This window comes from Trachurus trachurus, assembly GCF_905171665.1.
Source record: "Trachurus trachurus genome assembly, chromosome: 5".
Lineage (NCBI taxonomy): Eukaryota > Metazoa > Chordata > Actinopteri > Carangiformes > Carangidae > Trachurus > Trachurus trachurus.
Window position 1 is genome coordinate 7,721,361 of NC_139896.1, and position 22,584 is coordinate 7,743,944.

Here is a 22,584-nt window from a genome sequence, read left to right on the forward strand (position 1 = left end):
CCATGATTATTTCTCTGACAATAATCGTACCAAGAAAATCTACTACAATCGAGACATCCCTAACACACACACGCACACACACGCCTTCTTGTTGATGATTAAAACCCATTTCTCTGCTTTTTCTCTGCATTGTTGTGGAGCAGCCCAATTAAGGCACAACAGCAGTAAGAGCTGTTTTCCAATTCAAGTTGCCTTGCTGTTTCTTTCTTTTCTCTCACCCTCTCTCTCTCTGTCTCTCTCACACACATACACACACATATACACACACCTTCTCCTATATTATGTGCACTCAATCTCTCTGGCTAAACCTCTGCCCCCCCCCCCTCGACCAACGCTCCCAATCTATGTCCCACTGACAGGCCAGAGTCCCAGAGTGCCCGGAGTGCAGTCAGCAGAGTGAGACAGAGCAGGGAGAGGGTGAGAAGAATAGGGAGGAATGTGGGAAAATTGGTCCCTGGTGGGTTTTCTAATAACATGACTGGTGGTTAAAGTGCATGTGTGTGTGAGGCGGCGGAGCGCTAAACAGTGAGGAAGAGCCAGAGGGACGTGAGGAGGAGCGAAAAGAGAATGTGCGATTATATACACACAAAAAAAACTTCAGGACAGATTTGTTTCTGCACAGTGTGTGAGGACTCGGAGGGTGTGGTGGCGACAAGCTCCTCTTCTTCTGTGCCTGCACTGATGCTCCAGTATGAAAACAGACCCACACAAATACACAACCACATACACACATGTCAAAACATAAAAAAAACTAAACACCAAACCATAGTTTCTGTGCATAAAATGCCAGCCAAAATCAAAAACCATCATTCACCAGCCAGTAAAAAAAACAACAAAAAACAATTCATGCATGTCTGCCAACTCTCACAAAAAACAAAAAAAAAGAACCAACTTGCACAGAATAAGCTCAAAACAATTATTGACAATGGCCACAGCCTGGTAGACCAACTCCCCAAAAACAGCCGCAGCAACTCAAAAATAAACCACAGCACAGCACAGCGTCCGGACGGAGGAGGAGGCGTCATCATCATCATCATCATCATCATCACCACATGCAGCATCCATTCTCCGCCAGTCAGGTGTGTGTGTGCTGCTGACTCTCAGTTCAGCACCTCCACAGCCAATTGCCTTTTGGGACCCAGAGGGGGGGTGTAGTAGTGGGGTTGTGGTTGTGGTTGCATGTGAGTTAGTGGTGGAAAGATATAACAAGTCGACAGCATAGTCAGATTATCGGCTTGTGCAGAGCTGTGAATCCTGACTGTGAGTGACCGAAGGAAGGTGTGGGGAGTGAACACACGGCAGCACATTACAGTCTGTCCCCCCACACTCTCTGTTTTGTCCAGTTTCCACTTTGAAAAAAGACTGAGGAATAACTAATAAATGGAAAAAGACAGAGGCGACGGGAGATTTGAGAAAATAGGAATGAAGGTGAATTTGAGGTGCTGTTTCATTTGAATGAACCTTATTACTCTTATAAGGCTGTTGAGGAGGTATTGAGCTCACTGGTTATAAAAGAAAGTCAGTGCATCTTATTTTTGCCCTAATTTAGATGTATTTATAAGATTGGGAACATTATATCTTTACATTTATATATTATCATCAGAACCTCTCTATAGCTGCTACTTCCCTCACCTGCAGTGAGACTTTTACTGCAGTTTCTCTTGTAAGATATTCCTTAATGCACCACTCTTTCTTAAAGCAGTGCACTGCTCCAGATGGTAGAAACTGTTCCTTTTTTCTATCAGCGTCTGCGGAAGATATTATGGCGTGTGCCGTGTTATGCACTATGTAAGAGCTGCTAATGGATGTTGCAGGGCCGAGCACCAGGAGACCGGTGGATTAATGAAAACATGGAGGGAGATCAGTGTGTGTTCTCTGCAGTACACAGAAAAACAGACGGAAGGGCCTCTGTGAGAGCTGCATCTATTTGTGCGTGTTTGTGATGAAGACACAACAACAGAGAGGACTGATGAGATGAAGAGGAGAACATTCGGTTCTTATCATCATTTATATATCTTTTTTTCCCCCTCCGACGTCTTGAAGGTACAGTAGAGTTGAACATTTTGAAAAATGATGTCTTCAATATGAATTTACAGCCAGAAGAAGATATCAAACTAGCTGTTTCCTACTAATTTTAAGACTTGATGCTAAGCTAAGCTAACTGTCAACTTGTGGTACCTGTATATTTACCTTCTAGATATGAGATATGATATGGAAAGTCTATTTTCTCATTAGGAAATAAGCACTTTAGTATTATATTCCAGACTTTAAAGAAACAGAAGTCTGGAGACATTAGGACAGTGGTTCCCAACCCTTTTTTGGCTCGTGACCCCATTTAGACATAACAAATTTCTGGCGACTGCGCCATCAATCAAGAAGCGCCAGCTGAGATATTTTTATATGCTGCATTTTGTTTGAACTCGATTCATATTTGAGAAAGTGAAAGTATAGAATACAGTTGTTTAAGATTGCATGTGGTGTTTTTAATCACAATTTTAAAAAGAATAATAATTAGTTTTTAAAAAATACTAGTCATTTTAGGCGACCCAATTGAAATTTCAGGCGACCCCACGTGGAATCTCGACCCCAAGGTTGAAAAACACTGAATTAGGATATTAAGAAAAAGAAAAAACACCGGCATCATTTCACGTTTAGTTTTTTTCCACAGCCTGTAACAAAGTGATGAGGTTCATTCATGTCTTCCGTGCGAGCAAAAGCACCACAGAGTGACACAACACCACACAGTCGTGGTCAAGAGAGTCGCATGTGGTTAAAACATGCACCACAGCAGCGACCCCCACCCACAGAGGGGGATTTAAAAATAAAAAAAATAAAATAAAAAGTGGGGGAGGGAGGTGGCCAGGCGAGGCACAGAACACTGAGTGGAGACGAAGATGACACCAGGTGAGTTTTACAGGCAAATGGGAAAACAGAGAGTGACAGGCACGGTTCCTCTACCTGAGCACCTCGGAGAGCGAGGAGTCGCTGTCATCCGACCTGGAGGCAGAAGAGGAGCAAGGAGAGGAGAGGGAAGGGAAGGGAAAGGAAGGGGGCGGGAAGAGGAAAGGGGGGTTAAACACGATAAGGGAAGACAGAAGGGTTACTGGCAGCAAAGGGTTAAAAGGAAGGAGTGACTAGAGGAAGGGTTTAGATACAAAGCAGTGAGCAAACTGGCAGGAAAGCTCGGTCAACAATAAAGCTTGTTCAGCGATTATTTGCCAGTTTGCCATGAAAAGAGCTTCTTCTCAAAGGTAATAATCACTGAACACGCTGTATTCTTTGACCAGTGGTCTGCAGACGTTTTGCCTGGTAAAGCATGTTTACTGTAGATAGATAAAGGCTGGTTTAGTGGTGTCAGGGCTATAACGTTAAAGGTTACGTACATGTGTAAAGAAACAGAAAGAGACATTTTGAGATGCGCTTATTCACTTTCTTGCCAAGAGTAAGATGAAGGTCGTTTGAGAATTGATACCACGCTCATGTCTGTTTGTTTAATATACATTTACAGCTAGCTAGCTAAGCCTGGCTTATTTTAGCATAACTAGAAACAGGGAATAAAGATGTATAAAATGTGTATTAAAACAACAACACATCTTTTTTTTATTCTCATTAGAAATTAAAGACACTAATTAAAAGGTGTTAATTAGTAAGCTTTAGAGGTGTTACCTTTGGACAAAGCTAAGCTAGCTGTTTAGTAGCTTTATATTTAGCAGACAGACATGACAGTGATGTCTTTCTTCTCATCCAGCAAACTCTCAGCAAGAAAACAAATACGTGAATTTCCCAAAATGTCAAACAATTCATCTTAAGCAGAGGAAAAAAAGGGGGGGCGGGTAGTCGAGGAGGAAAGCACTGAAGACAACAGGACAGTGATACACAGAGGTCAAAGAGCTGCACATTGTAACATCCATTATCCTCCATGTATGACTCCCATGGTGTCCCCAGAGCCCCCTCCTGTATCTACTGTTTTCCAGCGATAATCAGGGGAATTAGTAAAGAAAAAGACAAAAAGGGACAGAAAACAGGGTTAACGGAAAAGGAAAATCCAGTCGACTGGAAGATAAGAGATATCAATCGATCCCCTGGGTGAGTTCACTCAAAAGCTGTTGCGGGGACAAATCCAGGCTACACCCTGGCTGTTACCTCCACACTAGCTCAAGGGGGAAAAAAGCTGGCATGTGTGTAACAGTGTAATAAAAGTGTTATTATATTGTAAATAATTTATAGCCTCAGGTTTGTCACCATGAGAGCCTGTGTGCTTCACGCTCTGAGCATGGAATAATAAAAAAAAAATGGTTCTGGATATGTCTGGAAGGGCGAAGTTAAGAGGTGATAGAAATTCCTTCATTTCTTGGTATTTACAGCCGTGGCCATGGCGGCTATTAGCATACTCATATCCCACTCTCGAGACAAAATCCTTTTAAAATTCATTGGTTTTGGAAGATGCAAAGTAATGGGAAGATTAAAAAAAAAAGAAGGGGGATCTGGGATTCAAAGCCTCTTCATCTGACAGAAGACAAGGAAACTTTGTTTAAAATTCATATTCCTCCTTCTCATGTGTCTTTGAAACCCGTGTCAAATGCTCCATCCCAGACAGCGCAGGCAAAAACCAGTCGGCTCAAATATGGATCAGTCAAAAAAAAAAGCAGAAACAGAATGCGTCCACAGTCACAATCACAATAAAAATGTCTTATTGCATTTTTAATAGGTTTTGTGGACTTGCATAGATGTACTTGTGAACATCGCTATCTTGTTTCTTTGCATAGCAGACAGTTTCTAATTTGACACTCAATTAGACGGCATTCATACGCATGATTCATGCTGGTTATTCAATTTTTTTTTTTCTTACTAAATTAGCTTCATATGGCAGCAGCTTTATGCTTGTGATGACAGAACAAGCAGCAGAGTTTGTTCAGATTCGGCGCTGTTCAGACAATGAAACTAAATAAATTAAAGATGATGGCTTAAATGAGGAATCTTGGGTAAAAAGAAATGATGAATCCAGTGATCCCAAAACATAAACAACACACACATCTCACTTAAAAAAAACATAAGCGCAAATGTCAAAACAGTTTGCAAAAGTTCCCCTGTGGAAACCTCATTAAACACCCTCAGGCTAAATACGATAAATACGTCACAATGACTCAATTCAAAATGGCTACCGACGGCAACAGCTGAAAGGAAAGATGACAACAGCCGACTCACTGACCTTCCCTCTACTCCAATTAATGAGGACCCACATAGTCCAACATACACAACACATACAGCACACACACACACATACATACACAAACACGAGATGCAAACTCATTTCACAAAGTGTCCTCGCTAACAATTAGGGGTCAATAAAAGCTCGGAAATGTTGCAGATTAATTAATCAATTAATAAAGATTATCAAACAAACAACAACTGTACGGCAGGGCCAAGAAGAGCCGACTGAAATTATAATCGCTGACATTTGTCAGAGCGGAAAGCTGAAATTGATTGTGAGCAGGAAAGAGAAAAAAAAGGCCGGTTTCTCGTTCCAGACTCAGCACCTTTGCAGGTTTCATTAACATGCGTCTCATGTCCACGGTGCGTTTCAAGCTGATGTGGCAGGTCTAAACACCTACACCTGAGGAGGTATTTATAGCATACTTTTACCTTTATATATGAGAACAGGATGAAAGGACAATATATATACACATTTATACATATATAGGGAAAAAAAACAGTCCAATCACAACTGACTACGGTCTCAAAAATTACCATAAGTTCGAAAGCAGTTCTCTCAGACACACTGTCAGCAAAAAAAACGAACATTATGAGATTTGTTGCAGGCCTGTTCTTTTTATTGCATTACATTAAATTGTGTTTGACTAGGACTCACTGAGCTGCCTCCCTGCTGATTTGCATTTGTTTCCAGGAAACTCCTATGTATGGATTGGAAAGACACAGTGCATTACGCCTTGTTGATAGTGTTGTTACTCGTAACTGCAGCTCTGAGTAGCCTGTGGTTTGGATGATCAGATCTTCAATGCCTCTTGAGAGCATTTAACACCTGGATTCTGTGAATGCGCTGCCCCATTATCCTCCCACCCCCCAGGAAGTATATACACTACTGCAGCCTGAAGAAAAGCATTTTTGTGTAAGTGTGGGATTCATCTAAAGATAAACAGCTGGAGTAGCACATTTCTGAGAGGCTCATCTACACCACCAACAAAAGCACTTTTCTCTCCGAAGGCCTGACCTTCAGCCCTATCGACAGGACCGGTAAAGATCTTAAACAATGGCGGAGGACAAAAAAAAAGAAAAGAAAAGAAAGGAATGGTTCAAAGTGTAACTGAATTGATCAGATGAGTATGTGTGAACAAAAGGACAAAAAAAGCAGTGTATGCATGTGTGTGTGAATGTATATGTCTCTGCAAGAATGTACTCACTTGTCCAGAGCAGAACCCTGGGTTTGATTGCTGGTGAGCCTTGAAAAGACGTTGCGGTCGTTCCTAGTCCTCAGAGGAGGAGAAGAAGGGGGAGTGTAGCCATCAGTGGGCCTGATAAAGGGAGGGAGGTTAGAGATGAGAAAGGACAAGAGGAGTCAAGGACAAAGTGAGAAAAAAACCTGAAGGGAAATTACATTACATAGTCAAGACAATTCATCAATTTGTCTAGAAAATAGCCCGAATGTGAGCATTACATGTACCTGTATGCACGGTCGTAAGATTTCCTCCTTGTTATAGGGGAGGTGTCATAACCCCGAGACTGCCTAGGACTGACACACACACACACACATACACACAAGCAAACTAAGCAGGTTTTTCAAGGGAGCACACAGGTGATAAACAAACACAGAGGGGTGATGCGCAGCTATGTAACCTGTTGGGAAATCTATAAGCAACAAGGATTTTCTGCCATTTGAAGGCATCTCTAGCAGACTAAGGCAGCTGACAGATTCAGTTCTTCAAATATCAAATCGCACACATGCAGGCTTTTCCATCCATAAAGACTGATGCTAATTTTACTGACTTCTCCCCCCCAAAGCTGTTTTATAACCTAAAAAGTGTCAGGCCTCTGGCAGGTCTCCAGTGGTTGTTAGCTTGGAAATGTGCAGCTGAAAATAAAACTGTTAAAGAACTTTGTCTCCATCATTGGGAAATAGAAAATGTTCTTCTCTACATAGCTGATACATGTGTCACATGCCACAGGATGTTTATTTATGGTTCTATCTGTTCATGTCAGTTACATGTTTTTATGTTTGTTGCATATTTTCCTCCACTTCAGAAAAAGAAGTATTGTCAGTGGGAAGTATATAGGTTATGATTTGATTCATAAGATAGTATTGAGTTACCTGTAACACCTGGATACTACACTACATGTTGCTAAAGTGCTAAAAAAAAAAAAAAAAAAGGCTATAAACATAACAGGTGACAGTTAAATGGTATAATTTTGTCAATTGAATGTAATGTGTGAATAATTAGCTGAAAGAAATGGTTAGCTTCATTATATTTTGCTTTATGAATGGTTGAGATTGCTAAAGGTAATGGTTAGCTAAATTATGCTTAACTTAACATCATGGGCTACAGTTAATAATTAGCTAAAACAAAGCAATGGCTTAATGGATGACAGTCTGTCATTAGGTAAGAGTAATAGCAAAATCTTTATTTAGCTAAATAAAATGGGTAACATGGTTGACAGTCAGCAAAAAGTGATTATTAGCTCAATTTTGTAAAACTAAATAGGTGACAACAATTGATAGTTAGAATTAAGCTTAGCTAAACATAATGGGTAAAAATAATAATTAGCTAAAAGCAATGACCAATTTTTATTTTGCTATGGGTAATGGTTAATAGTTGGCTATGTGGTTATCTAGTGAAATGTAATGGATAACGGATGGCATTGAGTTAGAAATAATGGATGGTAAATGCAATGAATGAACTGTCATCTAAGAGATATCAGTTTTAAGTAACGTGATAATGGTTGTGTTGTCAATAAAGGTGTCTTGAGCTCATCTGATTAGGATGTGGACACAGGTAAAAAAAGAAAAAAAAAAGGACAGGAAGCTCTGCAGAGAGCGCTCCACCCTCCACAACGCTGCAGTAATCATTACTGCAGTAATCCACTTGTGAGGTGTTGTCATAATTCAGCATTGCTTAAAACACAAGAGCCAAGCCTCCAGATAATCCGCTTCCTCCTGGTAACACTTAGCATGAGTGTGGACGTCTCATTAAAGCAAATACATTTCACCCCTATATTGTTCAAATCTTTTGGGACTTACAAGGTGTGTCCCCTGACAGGGAGGCTGATGGTGCGGGAGGCTCGGTCCCGGTGGAAAGAGTCTCTGAGGGCCAGGCTGAGACTCAGACTCCCTGTGACCAGACTCAGGCCGTCCTCCTGGATGTCGGTCAGCGAGGCCAGAGATTTGGTGATGTGCTGCTGTTTGCTGCCGGATGAAGGATCCAGGATGGGGCCCAAATACTCCGCCGACACCGCCTTCATCTGAGCCGACAAACGAGGCTCCATCTGGGGTAAGAATATGAATGAGGAGAGTGAATTAAGAAATAAGGAGGACAGTGGGGTAGGAGAAAACGGGGCATAAAATAAAGATAAAGGTCGAATTTAATTAAGGCACAAGAGGAAATTAAGACACAGCCTGAAAGCATCATTCAGCTGGGAGAGGGGCAAAGAGAATATGAAAAACAGTCAAACAAATGAGCTAGAGACAAGAAAGGCGTCATTGTGGGGTCAAACAAAAGCTGGATAGAGAAAAAAAAACTGAAATATTCAATAAAGACCCAAGAACATAGCAATAACATGAGTATAAGAGGGGTTGGTGTCACATCAGGGCGGCTTCCATAATTTTTTAAGTGTTTGCCTAGACTGCCACCTTATGGCTTCAAATGGGAATACAGCAGCAGTTACTCCGACAGACTGCGCATGTATCTGTGCAAAAAATAGGGCAAGCATCCAAACATGGAGTGTCATCATGATTCATGAAGATCTGACAGGTGTCGGATATTATTAATGTATCTTAAGTTTTAATCACAGACACCAAGAGGATTTTAAAAAAAAAACTATTTTCAGGAAGATCCACACAAGTGAAAATAAAATCTGGAGTTTTATTGAATCTGGGCATGAGAAAACAAACAGGGAGATTTCTGGATTCAAAGCCAGTGTCTCTCAAAGCCTGCATGAACCAGCTGTACCTTTATCTTGAAATCATCTTGGCTGTTGGATTCTTTCATTTGTGTTACGCTGCAGACAGGGAGAGAAGGAGAGCCAAGCAAATACATGTGAGTAGAAGTGCATAGGATTTTTGTATTGAATGAACACCAAGTAGGAAAGACAACTACAACAAATATTTTAAATCTGAGTTGGATGCTTTTTATTGGGGACCTTGTAGACTGCTGTCTCACCTGCTGTCGGAGGCTTGGCTGAACTCAGAGGGCTCCTCGTCTGTGCTGGTGTAACCATTTTCTGGAGACATGCAAAACACAAAACTTGTAAACCCTTCATCTAATGTATCCTCTAAGGCAGATTAAGCCTCTTCATTTTCATGCATCAAAACAGTGCTGAATAGACCAGGAAGAGGGCAAATAATAATTTAAAGTTAAGCAGATAAGGATCAAAATCTTTCAAAATTCCCCGACAAAATCTCAACCAAAAACTTGCTTATATGCTGCCATGCTGTCTTGCATGTAAAACTGTGGAAACAAGTGAATCAACAGAAGCTGGAGGTGGAAGAGAAAGACACAGAGACCAGCGTGTCCTCACCCTGCTGTACGTTGTGGATGAGTGCCTGGAGCTCAGGGATGTACTCTGCCTTTTCTCTCAGGGCATCGAGGATGATGTGATTGTGGGATGAGCCAATCATGTCTGTCTGTCTCAGTTGGCCTTCCAGCAGTCTGATCTGAGCCTCCTTCTGAGCCACCTGTAAGCTCTGTGCACACAAACACACACACACACACACAAAATATGAGAAATGATGACACAGAGATGCAGCAATACAAAACAAAACTTTTAGGCAGCAAATCAGACGACCTGGTAAATATTTTTATTCTCTAAAAGATATTTAAAGGGTCTGTGAATAATGAAATTGTAGATTGATATGGCAGCAAACAACTATTTTCTATAGATGTTGGGTTCTGTATAATATACTGTTTATTTTTTATATTGTGATATTGATTTGATTGATAATATGGGTATGAATTTAAAGGGATAGTTAAACATTTTGGCAAATTGGCCCATTACATAATCCCTAGTTTTAGGAGTAGGTTCGTTACCTTTAATTGTCGGTGCAAGCTATTTTTTAGAAAGATGGAGCAGAGCCGCAAGCTGCTCAGAGCTACGCTATGGAGGCTCATGCGGGATTTCTTAGTTTCCCTCATCAAACTCAGCAAATACACAATCCAACAACTCCAAAAGGCTCTGGTGGACAAGTTGTGAGCAAGGGCAAGCTCGCGGCTCTGCTCCGCCGTTCTAAAATAGCTTGCACCGACAATTAAAGGTAATGCACCTACTCCTAAAACTATAGGGATTATGGCAATGGGCCAATTTGCCAAAATGTTGAACTATCCCTTTAAGACTAAGGTTAAGACCGATAACTGAATATGTGGTTGCATTAAACTGAGTTGTGTTCATTCTTCCTTTGGGGTTATCAACCTGCTTATTCTTCAACAATCCCTGATAAAAGTCAAGTTGAAGTTGAATTGAGTTGACTCCTGTGTCCTCTGTGCCAGGCCTGGTCCAGTTCAGGCAGATGACCCCCAATAACTAGACAATAGAGATATTGTCTCTCTCTGTATTGTAATGTAAGCCTCTGCTCTTTGTTTTGGTTTCCAGGACAGCTTCAAGTGCATCTTAGTTTCAGTAAAGGAGACATACACACTGTCCTTCACCAAGGAAACATTACATTACGAAGTATAATCTTTGATTATCGATGCTGGAGATGTATCACAACATCTAGAGGCAAAAGCAGTAATCACTTACAGAGCCTTTAATGACCCATGAACACACCCTAAATAATAATTTAAAAAACTGCAGCACAAAGAGACACCACTAGATGGCACCACAGTCATTAGTCACTGCACTCACTCACTTCTAATACTTATTGCAGGACATTGCAACATCAATAAACATAAATAACCAATTTCTTTGCCAGTAGAATAAAATGTTTAGAGTAAAATATAATTTTATTTTCATTTGACAGAATTTAAACAAAGCATGAAAGAATTACTCTTATTATTCACTGTATGTGTCTCACCTTCTCTATGGAGGCTTTCAGGAAGTGATCCAGCAGGTGGCGAGCTTCTGCCAGGGAGCAGGAGCTGATCACCACCGAGGTGTCAACCGAGTCCAGCTCATCCTGCAGGAGGAAACAAAACCAGGCGTCATTCGAGGCCTCCTGATACTGCTGCACAAAAACATGAGTGTGTGTGTGTGTGTGTGTGTGTGTGTGTGTGTGTGTGTGTGTGTGTGTGTGTGTGTGTGTGTGTGTGTGTGTGTGTGTGTGTGTGTGTGCTTCTACATGTGTTTGTACCTTGGTCTCCTCTATCTGTACGATGGTGGCCTGGCAGTCAGACAGGCTGTCGTTGATGTAGTCGATGTTGGCGTTGAGCACCTCGATCTCCTCGTTAATCTCCTGAAGGAGGCGGTCCTCTGCTTCTGGCCCCTCCCCGTCCGCCATCAATACCTCTCTCTTATGTGAGAGCGCTTCCTGCTGCCCCGTCAGCTCCTCTCGCTTCTGACTCGGCAAAAACACAAACGCAGACAAGAGCAAAAAGAGTCAAGATTTGCAGTTTATTCATATATTCATATACACTGCCTATCCAAAAAAAGGGCACACACTCTATGACTTCGTTAGACCGCCTTTAGCTTTGATTACGACATGCATCGTTTCAATAAGCTTCTGCAATGTCACAACATTTATTTACGTCCAGAGTTGCATTAAAGATTCTCAATGGGGTTAAGATATGAACCACATTTCTTCCTTGAAGATGATGGTTCCCCACTCTCCTTCCAGTTTTTAATAATGCGTTGGACAGTTCTTAATCCAATTTTAGTGTCTCAGAAATCTCCTTAGATGTTTTATTTTGCTTGATGCCAATAATTTGACCCTTCTGAAACAGATTAACATCTTTTCCCACGACCACAGGATGTGTCTTCCAACATGGTTGTTTAAGGAATGAGACTGCATCAGTTAGCGTTAGATAAGTTGTTGCCAGCTGAAACATAATCATCCATGCAGCAATTATCCACTAGGAGGCTCTTACTTATTAGCTCATTTAATCCAAGTGATGACTTTTTTTGGACGGGCAGTGTATTATATGATTTACTTTGGTTCCAGTGAGATGGCATGAGCCCAAAAAGCTGTTAATTCGGCTCCTTTAGCTCCTACACTGTGCAAAACATGTCAGAATACCTTGATGAGGCGATCCATATCAGCTTCCACGTTAGAGATGGTCATCCTCTGCATGACGATGTCCATGATGCGGTGCTCGAGGGCCTGCCACTTCTGACGCGCAGACTTGGAGAAGCTGCTGGCTCGGCCCGCAGCTCCACTGATGCCCAGGCCGGCCGGCTTACGCTGCAGCTTCTTCCTGCTGCTGCGAAAGAAAGAAAAGAGAAAGAGGCAGAAAGAAAGAGAAAGAGAGAGTGATGAGACATGGAAGTCAGCAACCAATTCTGCCACTGAAAGGGAAGTGTTTTGAAATTGTGTTTTTTACTTCTATCTATCCATCTATCTATCTATCCATCCATCCATCCATCCATCCATCCATCCATCTATCTATCTATCGTTCTATCTATTTTTCTATCATCGTTCATTCTTTCTTTCTATCGTTCTATCTGTCGTTCTATCTATCTATTGTTCTTTCTGTCGTTCTATCTATTGTTCTTTCTATTTTTAGTTCTATCAATCTATCTATCAATCTATCAATCAATCAATCAATCAATCAATCAATCAATCAATCAATCAATCAATCAATCAATCAATCAATCAATCAATCAATCAATCAATCAATCAATCAATCAATCAATCAATCAATCAATCAATCTATCTATCTATCTATCTATCTATCTATCTATCTATCAATCAATCAATCTATCTATCTATCTATCTATCTATCTACCTATCTATCTATCCATCTATTGTTCTTTCTATCGTTCTATCTATCCGTCGTTCTATCTATTGTTTTTTATTGTTCTTTCTATCGTTCTATCTATCTCTTGTTCTTTCTATCGTTCTATCTATCTATCGTTCTATCTATTGTTCTTTCTATCCATCTAGCCATCCATCCATCTCTCTATCCATCTATCTATCCATCTATCCATCCATCCATCTCTCTATCCATCTATCCATCTATCCATCCATAGTTTATGCCAATGAAATTGAATGGACCTTTCTCCATTACTTTTATGGTCAACAAGAAAAGGCATCCCAGCCCGTCTTACCCGATGACCCTGTTTCCGTCGATGTTCCCCTCGTTCTCTCCCATGTATCCCATCACACTGTTCTTGTTGTTCCACTGTCGCACCAGTCCGCTCACACGACTGGCAGTCTCGGGTTCGGAGCTGCTCGCCGTAGTGCTGGCCGAAAACTCTGCACCAGAGTCCGTTATCGTGGTCCCGTGGTTCCAGCGGGCCACTCGTCCCGCCACGCGGTCCGACATGGGTTTGGCCAGACGCCGCAGCGCCGTCACCTCCTGGGTCTTCCTGCGCAGAACCAGATCCTGCTGCCGCTTCTGAGACTCCAGCGCTCGGATCTGGTACTGAAGGATACAGGAGGAGGGGAAGAGTTTCTCAAACAAAGTCTACTTTAATCCCCTTTTGTTTATTCCTGTGTATCTGTTCTGCACATTAAGATTCCTGAGGTGAATATAGCAGCGGTTTTGCACAACAGGCTTACAAGGTGTTGATCGTTAAAAGGATTTTCAGACTTAAAGATGAGGCCCTAAATAAAAGGATTAGGGAGTGAAGCACACAGTGTGACGGTGTAAGTATTTCTACGCTCATTAATAGACTCTCTACTCCTGGGAAAACAAGTAGAGATGGAAACTGATTAAAGTACTGAACTTCCAAAACATAAAAGTGATACAATCTTGTTTGCAGTGGAAGTGTGGAGTAAAAAATAAAACTTAGGCTCTGTTTACATGACAATGCGGATGAAAACAGCAAAACATTTAATCAGATGTGCCTTTCGTTTAGATGGCGATGGCGATTTGGGGGCTTGAAAACGCAAAAAAAGTGAAACCACCCTCCATCTTATAAACGCTCCGCTGTTGCAAAGAAGAAGAGGAAAAAATTCTGGGTTGTACCAGAGACGTTCTATATTGTATATGCCAATAAGGACTTTGGTTGTACACAGGCGTGCAGACTTGGTGGTGTTGTGTGTTGTGTATCACACTGCCACCGAGGCGCCTAGTGTGCATACAGCATTGAATTCCACAGACTTTTGCGTCGCCGTATGCATGTAGATTTCCACCCCAAAAACGCTTGTCTAAGGAATAAAAAGTGAGAACGCAACGCCACTTTTGCGTTTTCTGTTCAGATTGTTTCAGTGTAAACGCAGCCTAATATGAGGCAGTACTACACACACACACACACTCTCGTATTGAGACTGACCTCCTGTCGTCGCTGCTCCTTCTTGAGCTGGGCAATCTCCCGGTTCCTCTTCGCCTCCACCATCCTCCTCCTCTGCTGCTCCTCCTTCATCTGCTTCATCAGTGTCACCTGCAAACAGCATGAAGGTCAGGCCTCCAAAAACACTCATATTCCAGAGAAAGTCAGTTTTTTTTTGTTTTTTTTTACTGATTTAACATATCTATATCTACACATATCAATATTCCATCAACATTTTACATATACACTACTCACAAAAAGTTAGGGATATTTGACAAGAATATCCCTATAAAAAGTTCATGCTACAGTGATATTCTATCATGAATGCCTTTTCAGTAGAAGGATGCATTGGTCATTTCTTTATCTCAAATGATGTCAACATTTGAACCTGGTGGAGAGGAGAGGGAGAGAGAAGAGGACTGTATACAGATTGTCATTGAACCAGAACATTTAGTGGTTCAGTGACAATTGAATCACTAAATCAGATGGTGCTTGTGATTTTTGTGGTTAGTCACCTTGTTAGAGAACAGCACTAATAAGTACTGAAACATTGAACAATTGGACATGTGCATTAAAAAGTTTAGAGAAGGTTAAATTAAGTTCACTTGTAAAGGTTATAGTGCATTTTAGGTGCATTCTGAAATGTAATCCAAAAGCCAAACATCCCTAACTTTTTGTGAGTAGTGTACAATTTTCCAACAGTATAAAACTTCCTATACTTCTCCACTGGGGAGCAGAGACATAGATAGACATACATTCTCAAGTTAAGTTACAGTAGAGTAAATGTGAAGTAAAATGAAACACTTTTTTACTCCTGTTCTTATTTTCACACTTCTCTTGCATTGTCCCTTTTTCTCCTGTTGGAGGCTAAACATAACAAATAAACAGATGAACAATGAATAAGTTTGTAGCCTGAACCAAGGGGGTCAATAATCTATAATACACAGAAAGTCTGCTCTCAATGGAGACACAAAATCAACCCAGTTTTCCCATTAAAAGTATCTGTTTTTAGTTTAGCTGAGAAAGTCAGCTTCTTCATTCTATAAATATTGGTTGAGAAAGTCAGTTTAATCAACACCCTTCCTCCTTCCTCCTCCCTTTACCTTGGCTTTCTTCATGTCGTTGACCTCAGTCTGGAGCTTCTTCAGCTCCCGCTCGTACCTCCCCTGGTTCTTGAGGAGGCGTGCGTGCTCCTTCTGCGCCGCCTGCAGCTTCATCAGGTCACGGTTCATCTCCTTAAGACGCTTCTCGTACTCCTGCTTGATCCGGCTCGCCTTCTCCTCCGTGTAGTTCTCCATGGACACTGGGGAAGACACATAGTGCTATGTGTTAATGATGTTTTTTTTTTACTTTTCTCCTGATCCATCGTCGACTACCCGACCGTGTCTGTAAACTACAAATCCCACGGTGCTCACTGAGGTTCTGCAGCACGCGGTCTCGCTCCAGCTGAGTGTCTCTGATCTTGTTCTGCAGCAGGATGAGCTTCTCCTCGTACTGCAGCTTCAGCATCAGCAGCCTCCTCTGGCTGTTCTCCAGCTCGTCTATCAGCTTCTGTTTGATCTCGATCTCGCAGGTCAGGTCGGCCAAGTCTGCCTGGAAGTTCGCTGCAGGTTGGGGGGGCAAAGGTCAAAAGCACAGTTGACATTTTAATGAGTTGTGTATTTTGTTTTATTGAGAAAAATGTAAAAAATTGTCTACCACACACCGCAAAGTCTGTTTTTTTTTTATTGTTGCTGACTCCGGGGCCTAAAGTGAGTTGTGTTTCTTTAAGCAGTTTAAAAGGTGCCGTGACAGGAGGAGGTAAAGCAGAACAACCTGTCACTAAACACCACATAAAGGGAAAGAGCTGCTCTCCTCTCAGCTTGTCAGGAACTGACCTTTCTCATCCGAGTCCGAGTCTGAATCCACCAGGCTCTCGTCGCTGTCAAACTCGTCCTCCTCCTCTCTGCCCTCCTCCTCATCCTCCCCCTCATCTTCATCACAGCCACTCTCCTCCTGCAGTGGAGACATGATGTCCTACACACACACACACACAAACACACACCCACATTAGACTTTAATCTGATCGTTTTAAACGTTCACAAATGTTGACAAATTTCACACTTCACCTCGGTGAAATTGTCGTCCGAGTCGATCTCTCCGTTCTGTCCGTTCTGTCCATTTTCTCCGTTCTGCCCGTTCTCTCCGTTCTCATGAGTGTGCAGCTTCACTCGTTTCTTCAGACCTTTCTCCAACTCCGGACTGCGGGGGGAGAAAATCACGTTGGTCAAGCCAGATTAGAGCTGCTGGTGAAAAGAAAACTGCACTAAAAAAAACCCAACACCCTTCACAGCAGGTTAAAGGAAAAGTTCACCAAAAAATGAAATTCATGCTGATGAATACTCCAGAAAAGTTTTTTATTCCTCAAAGAGCATCTGGAGACCCGGGAGGGGGGTTCAAAACTTTATATGAGAGTCAATAGTGCCCGACACAAACAGGTCCATAAAACTACACAAAAACCTTGAAATATTCCTTCTTACTGCTCTTCCACTGCAATCCAAGTGTCCTGAAGGGATATAGTCCAGAGTTGACCCGAAACAACGTCATTTAGGCAAGTCCAGTCACCTGAATGCGAGAGTGCGCCCCAGGCAAATTCAATACAGGACTGTTTAGGCTGTAAAAATGTCCTAAATGACGTTGTTTCGAGTAAACTCTGGACTATATCCCTTCAGGACACTTGGTTTGCAGCGGACGAGCAGTAAGGAGGAAGATTAAATGGTTTTGTGTAGTTTTACGGACGTTTTTGTGTCGGGCGCTATTGATTCTGCACTTTGAGGAATAAAAAACTACTGAATGACTGAATTTCATTTTTTGGTGAACTATTCGTTTAAGTATGGGTATGGTAATGGGTATGGGTATGGGTATGCGTGGGTACACAGGAGAACCACAAATGTTGTTGTATATTAGAACACACACTCTGCTTCGTTTCTGTCACATGCTCCTACCCGCCAGCTTTCGGGCTTTGTGAGTGACGCCGAGTGATGCGCTCCTGGTAAAATCATCTCTCCAAAGTCATTAGCAAAGTCTCCTTCAGCTCATCTCTGCTCTTTAGCTCTTTACGTTTTATTACCAGCCTCGTTCTCCCCTTCGCTCCCTCTTTTACAACCGTCCTATCTGCCCATCACCCCCATCCCGTCTCTAAATTCCCATCCACTCCCATTCTCTATCCCATTAAACCTCAATTAGCCTGTCAGGCTGTGTACTCGTCTCTCTCATGACCCACTGGCCGACTGAATTAGACCTTTTTCTGTGTCCGAGCCAGTGCTACTACACTCAGCACTGGCTGCATCCCAACTCTGTTGAGAAGCTGGCCGTCCCAATGCCCTAATCGACTTGTGATGTGCCTCTTAAGCTAAAGGAGACAAGCTGATGAAGAGCGAAGGGTTTGTGGGCAAGAACAATAATGACCTCGTTGTGGTCTTTCAGCTTTTTAAACATGCAAAGGCTCATTGACAGAGGATTAAAGGAAGCAATGAGATGTTAACGTTAAATAAATCTGAAGATGTTTGCAGCTCTGCAGACATGACAGTGATTTATTTCCTTTTATAAAAACTTTCTGGAATCAGGATATGAAAATGAAAACATCTCATCCTCCTCTCCTCTCCTCTCCTCTCCTCTCCTCTCCTCTCCTCTCCTCTCCTCTCCTCTCCTCTCCTCTCCTCTCTTCTCCTTTCCTCACCTCATCCTCCTCTGCCTCCTCTCCTTCTTCTTCAGCCTCTCGATGTCCATTTTGGCTCGGCGTAACACGTCCGTCATCTCGGCCTCCATGGACATCGGGGCCGGGGAGGAGCCGGGGGGATGGCCGGGGGCCGGGCTCAGCGTGGAAGGGAACGGCGAGCGGGCGGAAAGCCGAGTGGCGTGCCGCCGCAGCGACTCGTTCATGGCCTCGCTCTCCAGAAGCTTGGATCTGACGGAGGAGGGAGAGAGAGAAAAGGTTAAAAAGGTAAAACGACAAAGCAATAATACGTCCAGTTTCCAAGCAAATGTTAAGAACTGGCTTGTAGACACCCAAAGATGTGAGCACTGATGTTGAAATTGTTGTCCAATGTGAATTGTGTCCAAATGTGTATTATTAACGTGGACACACATCACCTTGTTGTAGTCCAAATGTGTATTTATTATGTATGTATTTATGGACAGTTAGTATGTGTTTGTGTCTACCCTATGTGGTACAATATTTTATTCCATTGTTGTTCTTTTTAAAGGTTGCCTTGTACAAACTAGCAAAGGGACAATCAATGAAAACTAGCTTTTTAAGCTAATTCGAGTGCATTTACATGTGTTTTTTTCATATGCAATGTTTATTAATGTGCATTGTCCCTTTCAAATAAACTAAACTGAAACTGAAACAGTTTGTGACTCAGCAGTTTTAGAGAAAATTCATATATTCTTGCTTTCAAAATAAGAATCACTGGTGTAAAGTGATGGTGTTTCACTCCTGCCTGTCCATTAAGTATGAACCTACAGTCAGGATACTGTTACCTAACCTTAACATTTAAACTGGAATAGTGAGCACCGTTTTGACACAATATCTTTTGCATGGATTAAACCAACGAGATACAACATGTTAATTATTGAGCTTTACATGTAGGCGGACTTTGTACCTACAGGCAGGACCAGACTGGCTGTTTTCCCATGCTTTCATTCTCTCTGCTGAGATCCACTAACTCTCCGCCATCTGGCTGCAGCTACATACCGCCCGGCGCCCGGACATGATGCTGGTATCAACGCTCTCATCTAACTCTCAGCAAGAATGTGCATAAACAGATTTTCCAAAGATGTCAAACTATGTCCTTTACAAGTCAAAAAAAAAAATCCCTGAGTCCTGCCAAAACAGTTTGTAAAGTAAAGCAGCAACACAGGTGATTTGAGGTCTTTACAAGGTCTCGTTCTTTAAAGGGACAACAAGGAGTTTTGGAAAGCGAAGTGTTTTCATACTACATTTACCATGAGCCTCCGCGCACACTGTGAAATTCTTGGACCGGCGCAAGACGGACGTCTTGCCGAGAATGTTTTCATTCATCAAGAATGAAAGTCAGAGGTTCGAAGACGATCAGATACCGTCATAGTTCCGACCATAAACGGCGATTCAGCTGCGTTATTCTCATGATCTGCCGGGCAGTGTCCGCAAAACCGAAAGTAAGGAAACGCTGGCTCGCCCAGCATTTCCACCACTAATTATAATAACGAAATAACAATAGAGACAAAACGATATATTTATCAAAAATGGAGCCATTAACAAGTGTGGGTAACGTAGATTCATCCACATTAATATGATACTTTTTTATAACCAAATACAAACTCCTCGTTGTCCCTTTAAATCACTTCTTAAAACCCACTTTTACAGATTTGCTTTTATGTGATGTCATCCTATGATCTATTTTATCTCAGTTTTACTCAGATGCTCTTTGTTTTACTTTACTTTCTTTGGTTTTACCTCTTTTATCCCAACTTTTCTTATCTTATTGTATCTCATTTTATTTGTTTTATTTATTTTCTTTATTCCTAACTGCATCCTGCACTCTAATTTGTTGTTGGGTTCTTGTATTGCTGTATCACTTGGGCGGTCCACCTCTTATGGTTTTATGGCATTTGTGACTTGTCTCTTCTATATTGCTTTGTGAAGCACTTTGTAAACTTGTGTTTTTAAAGGTGCTATATAAATAAAGTTATTATTACCGGAGTTCTTCAACCTCTCGGATGTAGTTCTGGATCAGAGCCCCGATCTCCTCGTTGCCCTCACCTGGAGAACAGGGGGAGAAGGAGCTGCTGAGTTAACAGTGAACTGGTGATAAACGGTTCATGTGTGGACATTTACATTGATGACACCTCTCATCATCTCTCTCTCTGTCTCTGTCTCTCACGTACTTGATTTGGTCAGTAGATTGCTGACCTCGTTGGCCAGCAGATGCGTCACGCGGGTGTTGAGGTGGTCAATGGTCTCCTGCATGGCTTTCACCCTGAGGCGCAGCGTGTCGCTCTCTCTCTGCAGCATGGCGTTCTCCTGATACAGGTCACTGAAACCCTCTGAACCGTCCTCGCCCGCCACACGCTTTCCCTGCACGGAGGAGAAACAAAAAAAAAAACAAAGCGTGAGTTTTAAAGGCCAGAAAACCTCTGAGCCGACGGCTGAAAACGGCTAAATCTACTACCGCTCTCTTACATTGACTCGCTGTGGCACTCCCAAACCAAAACACAATGCCATTGTCTAAGAATTGAGCTGTTCAGTGTGTGGCTCTTCAAGTAGCTATTGTTGTACGCTGGATGACTGAACACTGAAAAAATCCTGTTGTGTAAGCCTCCGAACAGACACAGTCACTATTTAATCCAGTCACAGCTCGCAGACATCATTACTTCCACCAGTCCAACACACACACACACACACACACACACACTCCAGTCCTCCCCGTACTCCGGTCGCATCACATCCCTTATTACCACATCGGGGTCAGCCCACAGTGCCGCTCGCCACTGTCGTGCATTCACTTCCCTATAGTAACCGTGGCAACCTTGGTAATCGCACAACAGTGTCACAATTTGGCTAAATGATCGTTTACTTTTCCTGTGGAAGTCAAAGATGATGAAAAAGTGGAAAAATCTTCTTTCTTTGCACTTTTTTCATCCAAATTTTTGTCATATTTTCTTGTATCATTTACCTCCCTGTGTTCAACTCTCTAACAGACCATAATACTCGATGAGCATGTACAATACGTTGCGCTGCAGGATCAATTTACCTCTGCATTACTTAGCAAATTGCTGAGGTTGCAGCCGTTAATCTCCCTCGTACTCAGGCTCCGGCTGCTGCACCATAGTGTAAAGACGTAAATGGATGTGCGTTGCAGTAATGATTTTTAATTTCATATAGTAAGAAGCTGCAGCCACCGGAGCGCCGTCTGCTTTTCCTTTTAATATCGTCTTCTCGTGCAATTAGTGTTGTCTTTTTTCTTCCTTTGCTCAGTTTATATTCTCAGTTTCATCCATCTTGTCACATCATTCGTGCCTCTCTTGCGGCCTCATTGCATCAGTTACACTGACAGCCATGTGTTAACTCTCCTCTTCAACCTGCCACATTTCATTCCTCATCTCTTCTCCCCTCTTCTCATTCATCCCCTCTTATCTTTTTTTTTTTGTTTGCCTGGGTTCCTCCTCGTCTTTATTTATTTTATTTTTCTGCATTCCTGACTCCCATCCTGCCATCCCGCTCCCATCTCTCACCGCCTTGTACTCCATCAGCTCCATCTGAAGCCGGGCTATCTCGGCGCGCAGGGCGCTGATCTGCTGACTCGTCTTGTCCTGGTTCACCACCACCTTGTTCTTGATGTTGCGGGCGCGGTTGGCGTATTTCAGCGTGTTCAGCGTCTCCATGAAGTCCCGGTCCGATGGACTGACGCAGGCGATCATCACCGTGCGACTGGAGACGAAGCAAAGATGGAGAGTTGTAGGTGACGGCTCATGCAGTGCAGGGAGAACAGTGAGGTTTTGGGTAACACTTTATAATAAGGGTCCCTTAATTAACGTGAGTTAGTACATTATTAAGCATTAATTAACTGTTTACAGATATATTAACAATAATTATTATGTATTACTTAGGATTAGGAAACACATTAATTAATGTAGCCTATTAGTAAGCAGTTAATTAATGTTTACTACTCAAAGTTAGTTAATGAATTAAAAGTTGAATAATGTAATTAGTTATCATTATGTATGCATTACTCAGCATTAATTAACACATTAGTTTATATATTAATGCTTAATAATGTACTAACTAAGGTTAATTAAGGGACCCTTATTGTAAAGTGTTACCAATTATTTTCATTACTGATGGAAATTTTTTCATTAAAATGACAGAAAATAGTGAAAAATGTCAAATGATTTATTCAGATCTTGTTTTTCCTAATGAAAGCCAAAGATTTTCAATCGACTATCACTTACAGCAAAGAAAAGCAGAAACTC

At 42.0% G+C, this 22,584-nt stretch overlaps 1 protein-coding gene across 1 annotated transcript in view; it reads right to left on the reverse strand.

Annotated features, from left to right (window-relative positions):
- Positions 1 to 22,584, reverse strand: part of kif21b (kinesin family member 21B) — a gene marked incomplete at its 3' end in the record, with an annotated part of 72,099 nt that overhangs the window by 14,581 nt on the left and 34,934 nt on the right. The window contains exons 8-27 of the mRNA XM_083971062.1: positions 21,847 to 22,042; positions 20,500 to 20,689; positions 20,311 to 20,374; positions 18,311 to 18,538; positions 16,701 to 16,833; positions 16,470 to 16,608; positions 16,008 to 16,196; positions 15,696 to 15,895; positions 14,596 to 14,703; positions 13,426 to 13,742; positions 12,395 to 12,578; positions 11,513 to 11,716; positions 11,237 to 11,338; positions 9,748 to 9,913; positions 9,390 to 9,450; positions 9,180 to 9,228; positions 8,252 to 8,496; positions 6,680 to 6,748; positions 6,420 to 6,530; positions 2,959 to 2,997 (exon numbers count right to left, since the gene is read on the reverse strand). Coding sequence (XP_083827188.1) covers positions 2,959 to 2,997; positions 6,420 to 6,530; positions 6,680 to 6,748; positions 8,252 to 8,496; positions 9,180 to 9,228; positions 9,390 to 9,450; positions 9,748 to 9,913; positions 11,237 to 11,338; positions 11,513 to 11,716; positions 12,395 to 12,578; positions 13,426 to 13,742; positions 14,596 to 14,703; positions 15,696 to 15,895; positions 16,008 to 16,196; positions 16,470 to 16,608; positions 16,701 to 16,833; positions 18,311 to 18,538; positions 20,311 to 20,374; positions 20,500 to 20,689; positions 21,847 to 22,042 — 2,994 coding nt within the window. The remainder of the gene's footprint in view (positions 1 to 2,958; positions 2,998 to 6,419; positions 6,531 to 6,679; positions 6,749 to 8,251; positions 8,497 to 9,179; positions 9,229 to 9,389; positions 9,451 to 9,747; positions 9,914 to 11,236; positions 11,339 to 11,512; positions 11,717 to 12,394; positions 12,579 to 13,425; positions 13,743 to 14,595; positions 14,704 to 15,695; positions 15,896 to 16,007; positions 16,197 to 16,469; positions 16,609 to 16,700; positions 16,834 to 18,310; positions 18,539 to 20,310; positions 20,375 to 20,499; positions 20,690 to 21,846; positions 22,043 to 22,584) is intronic.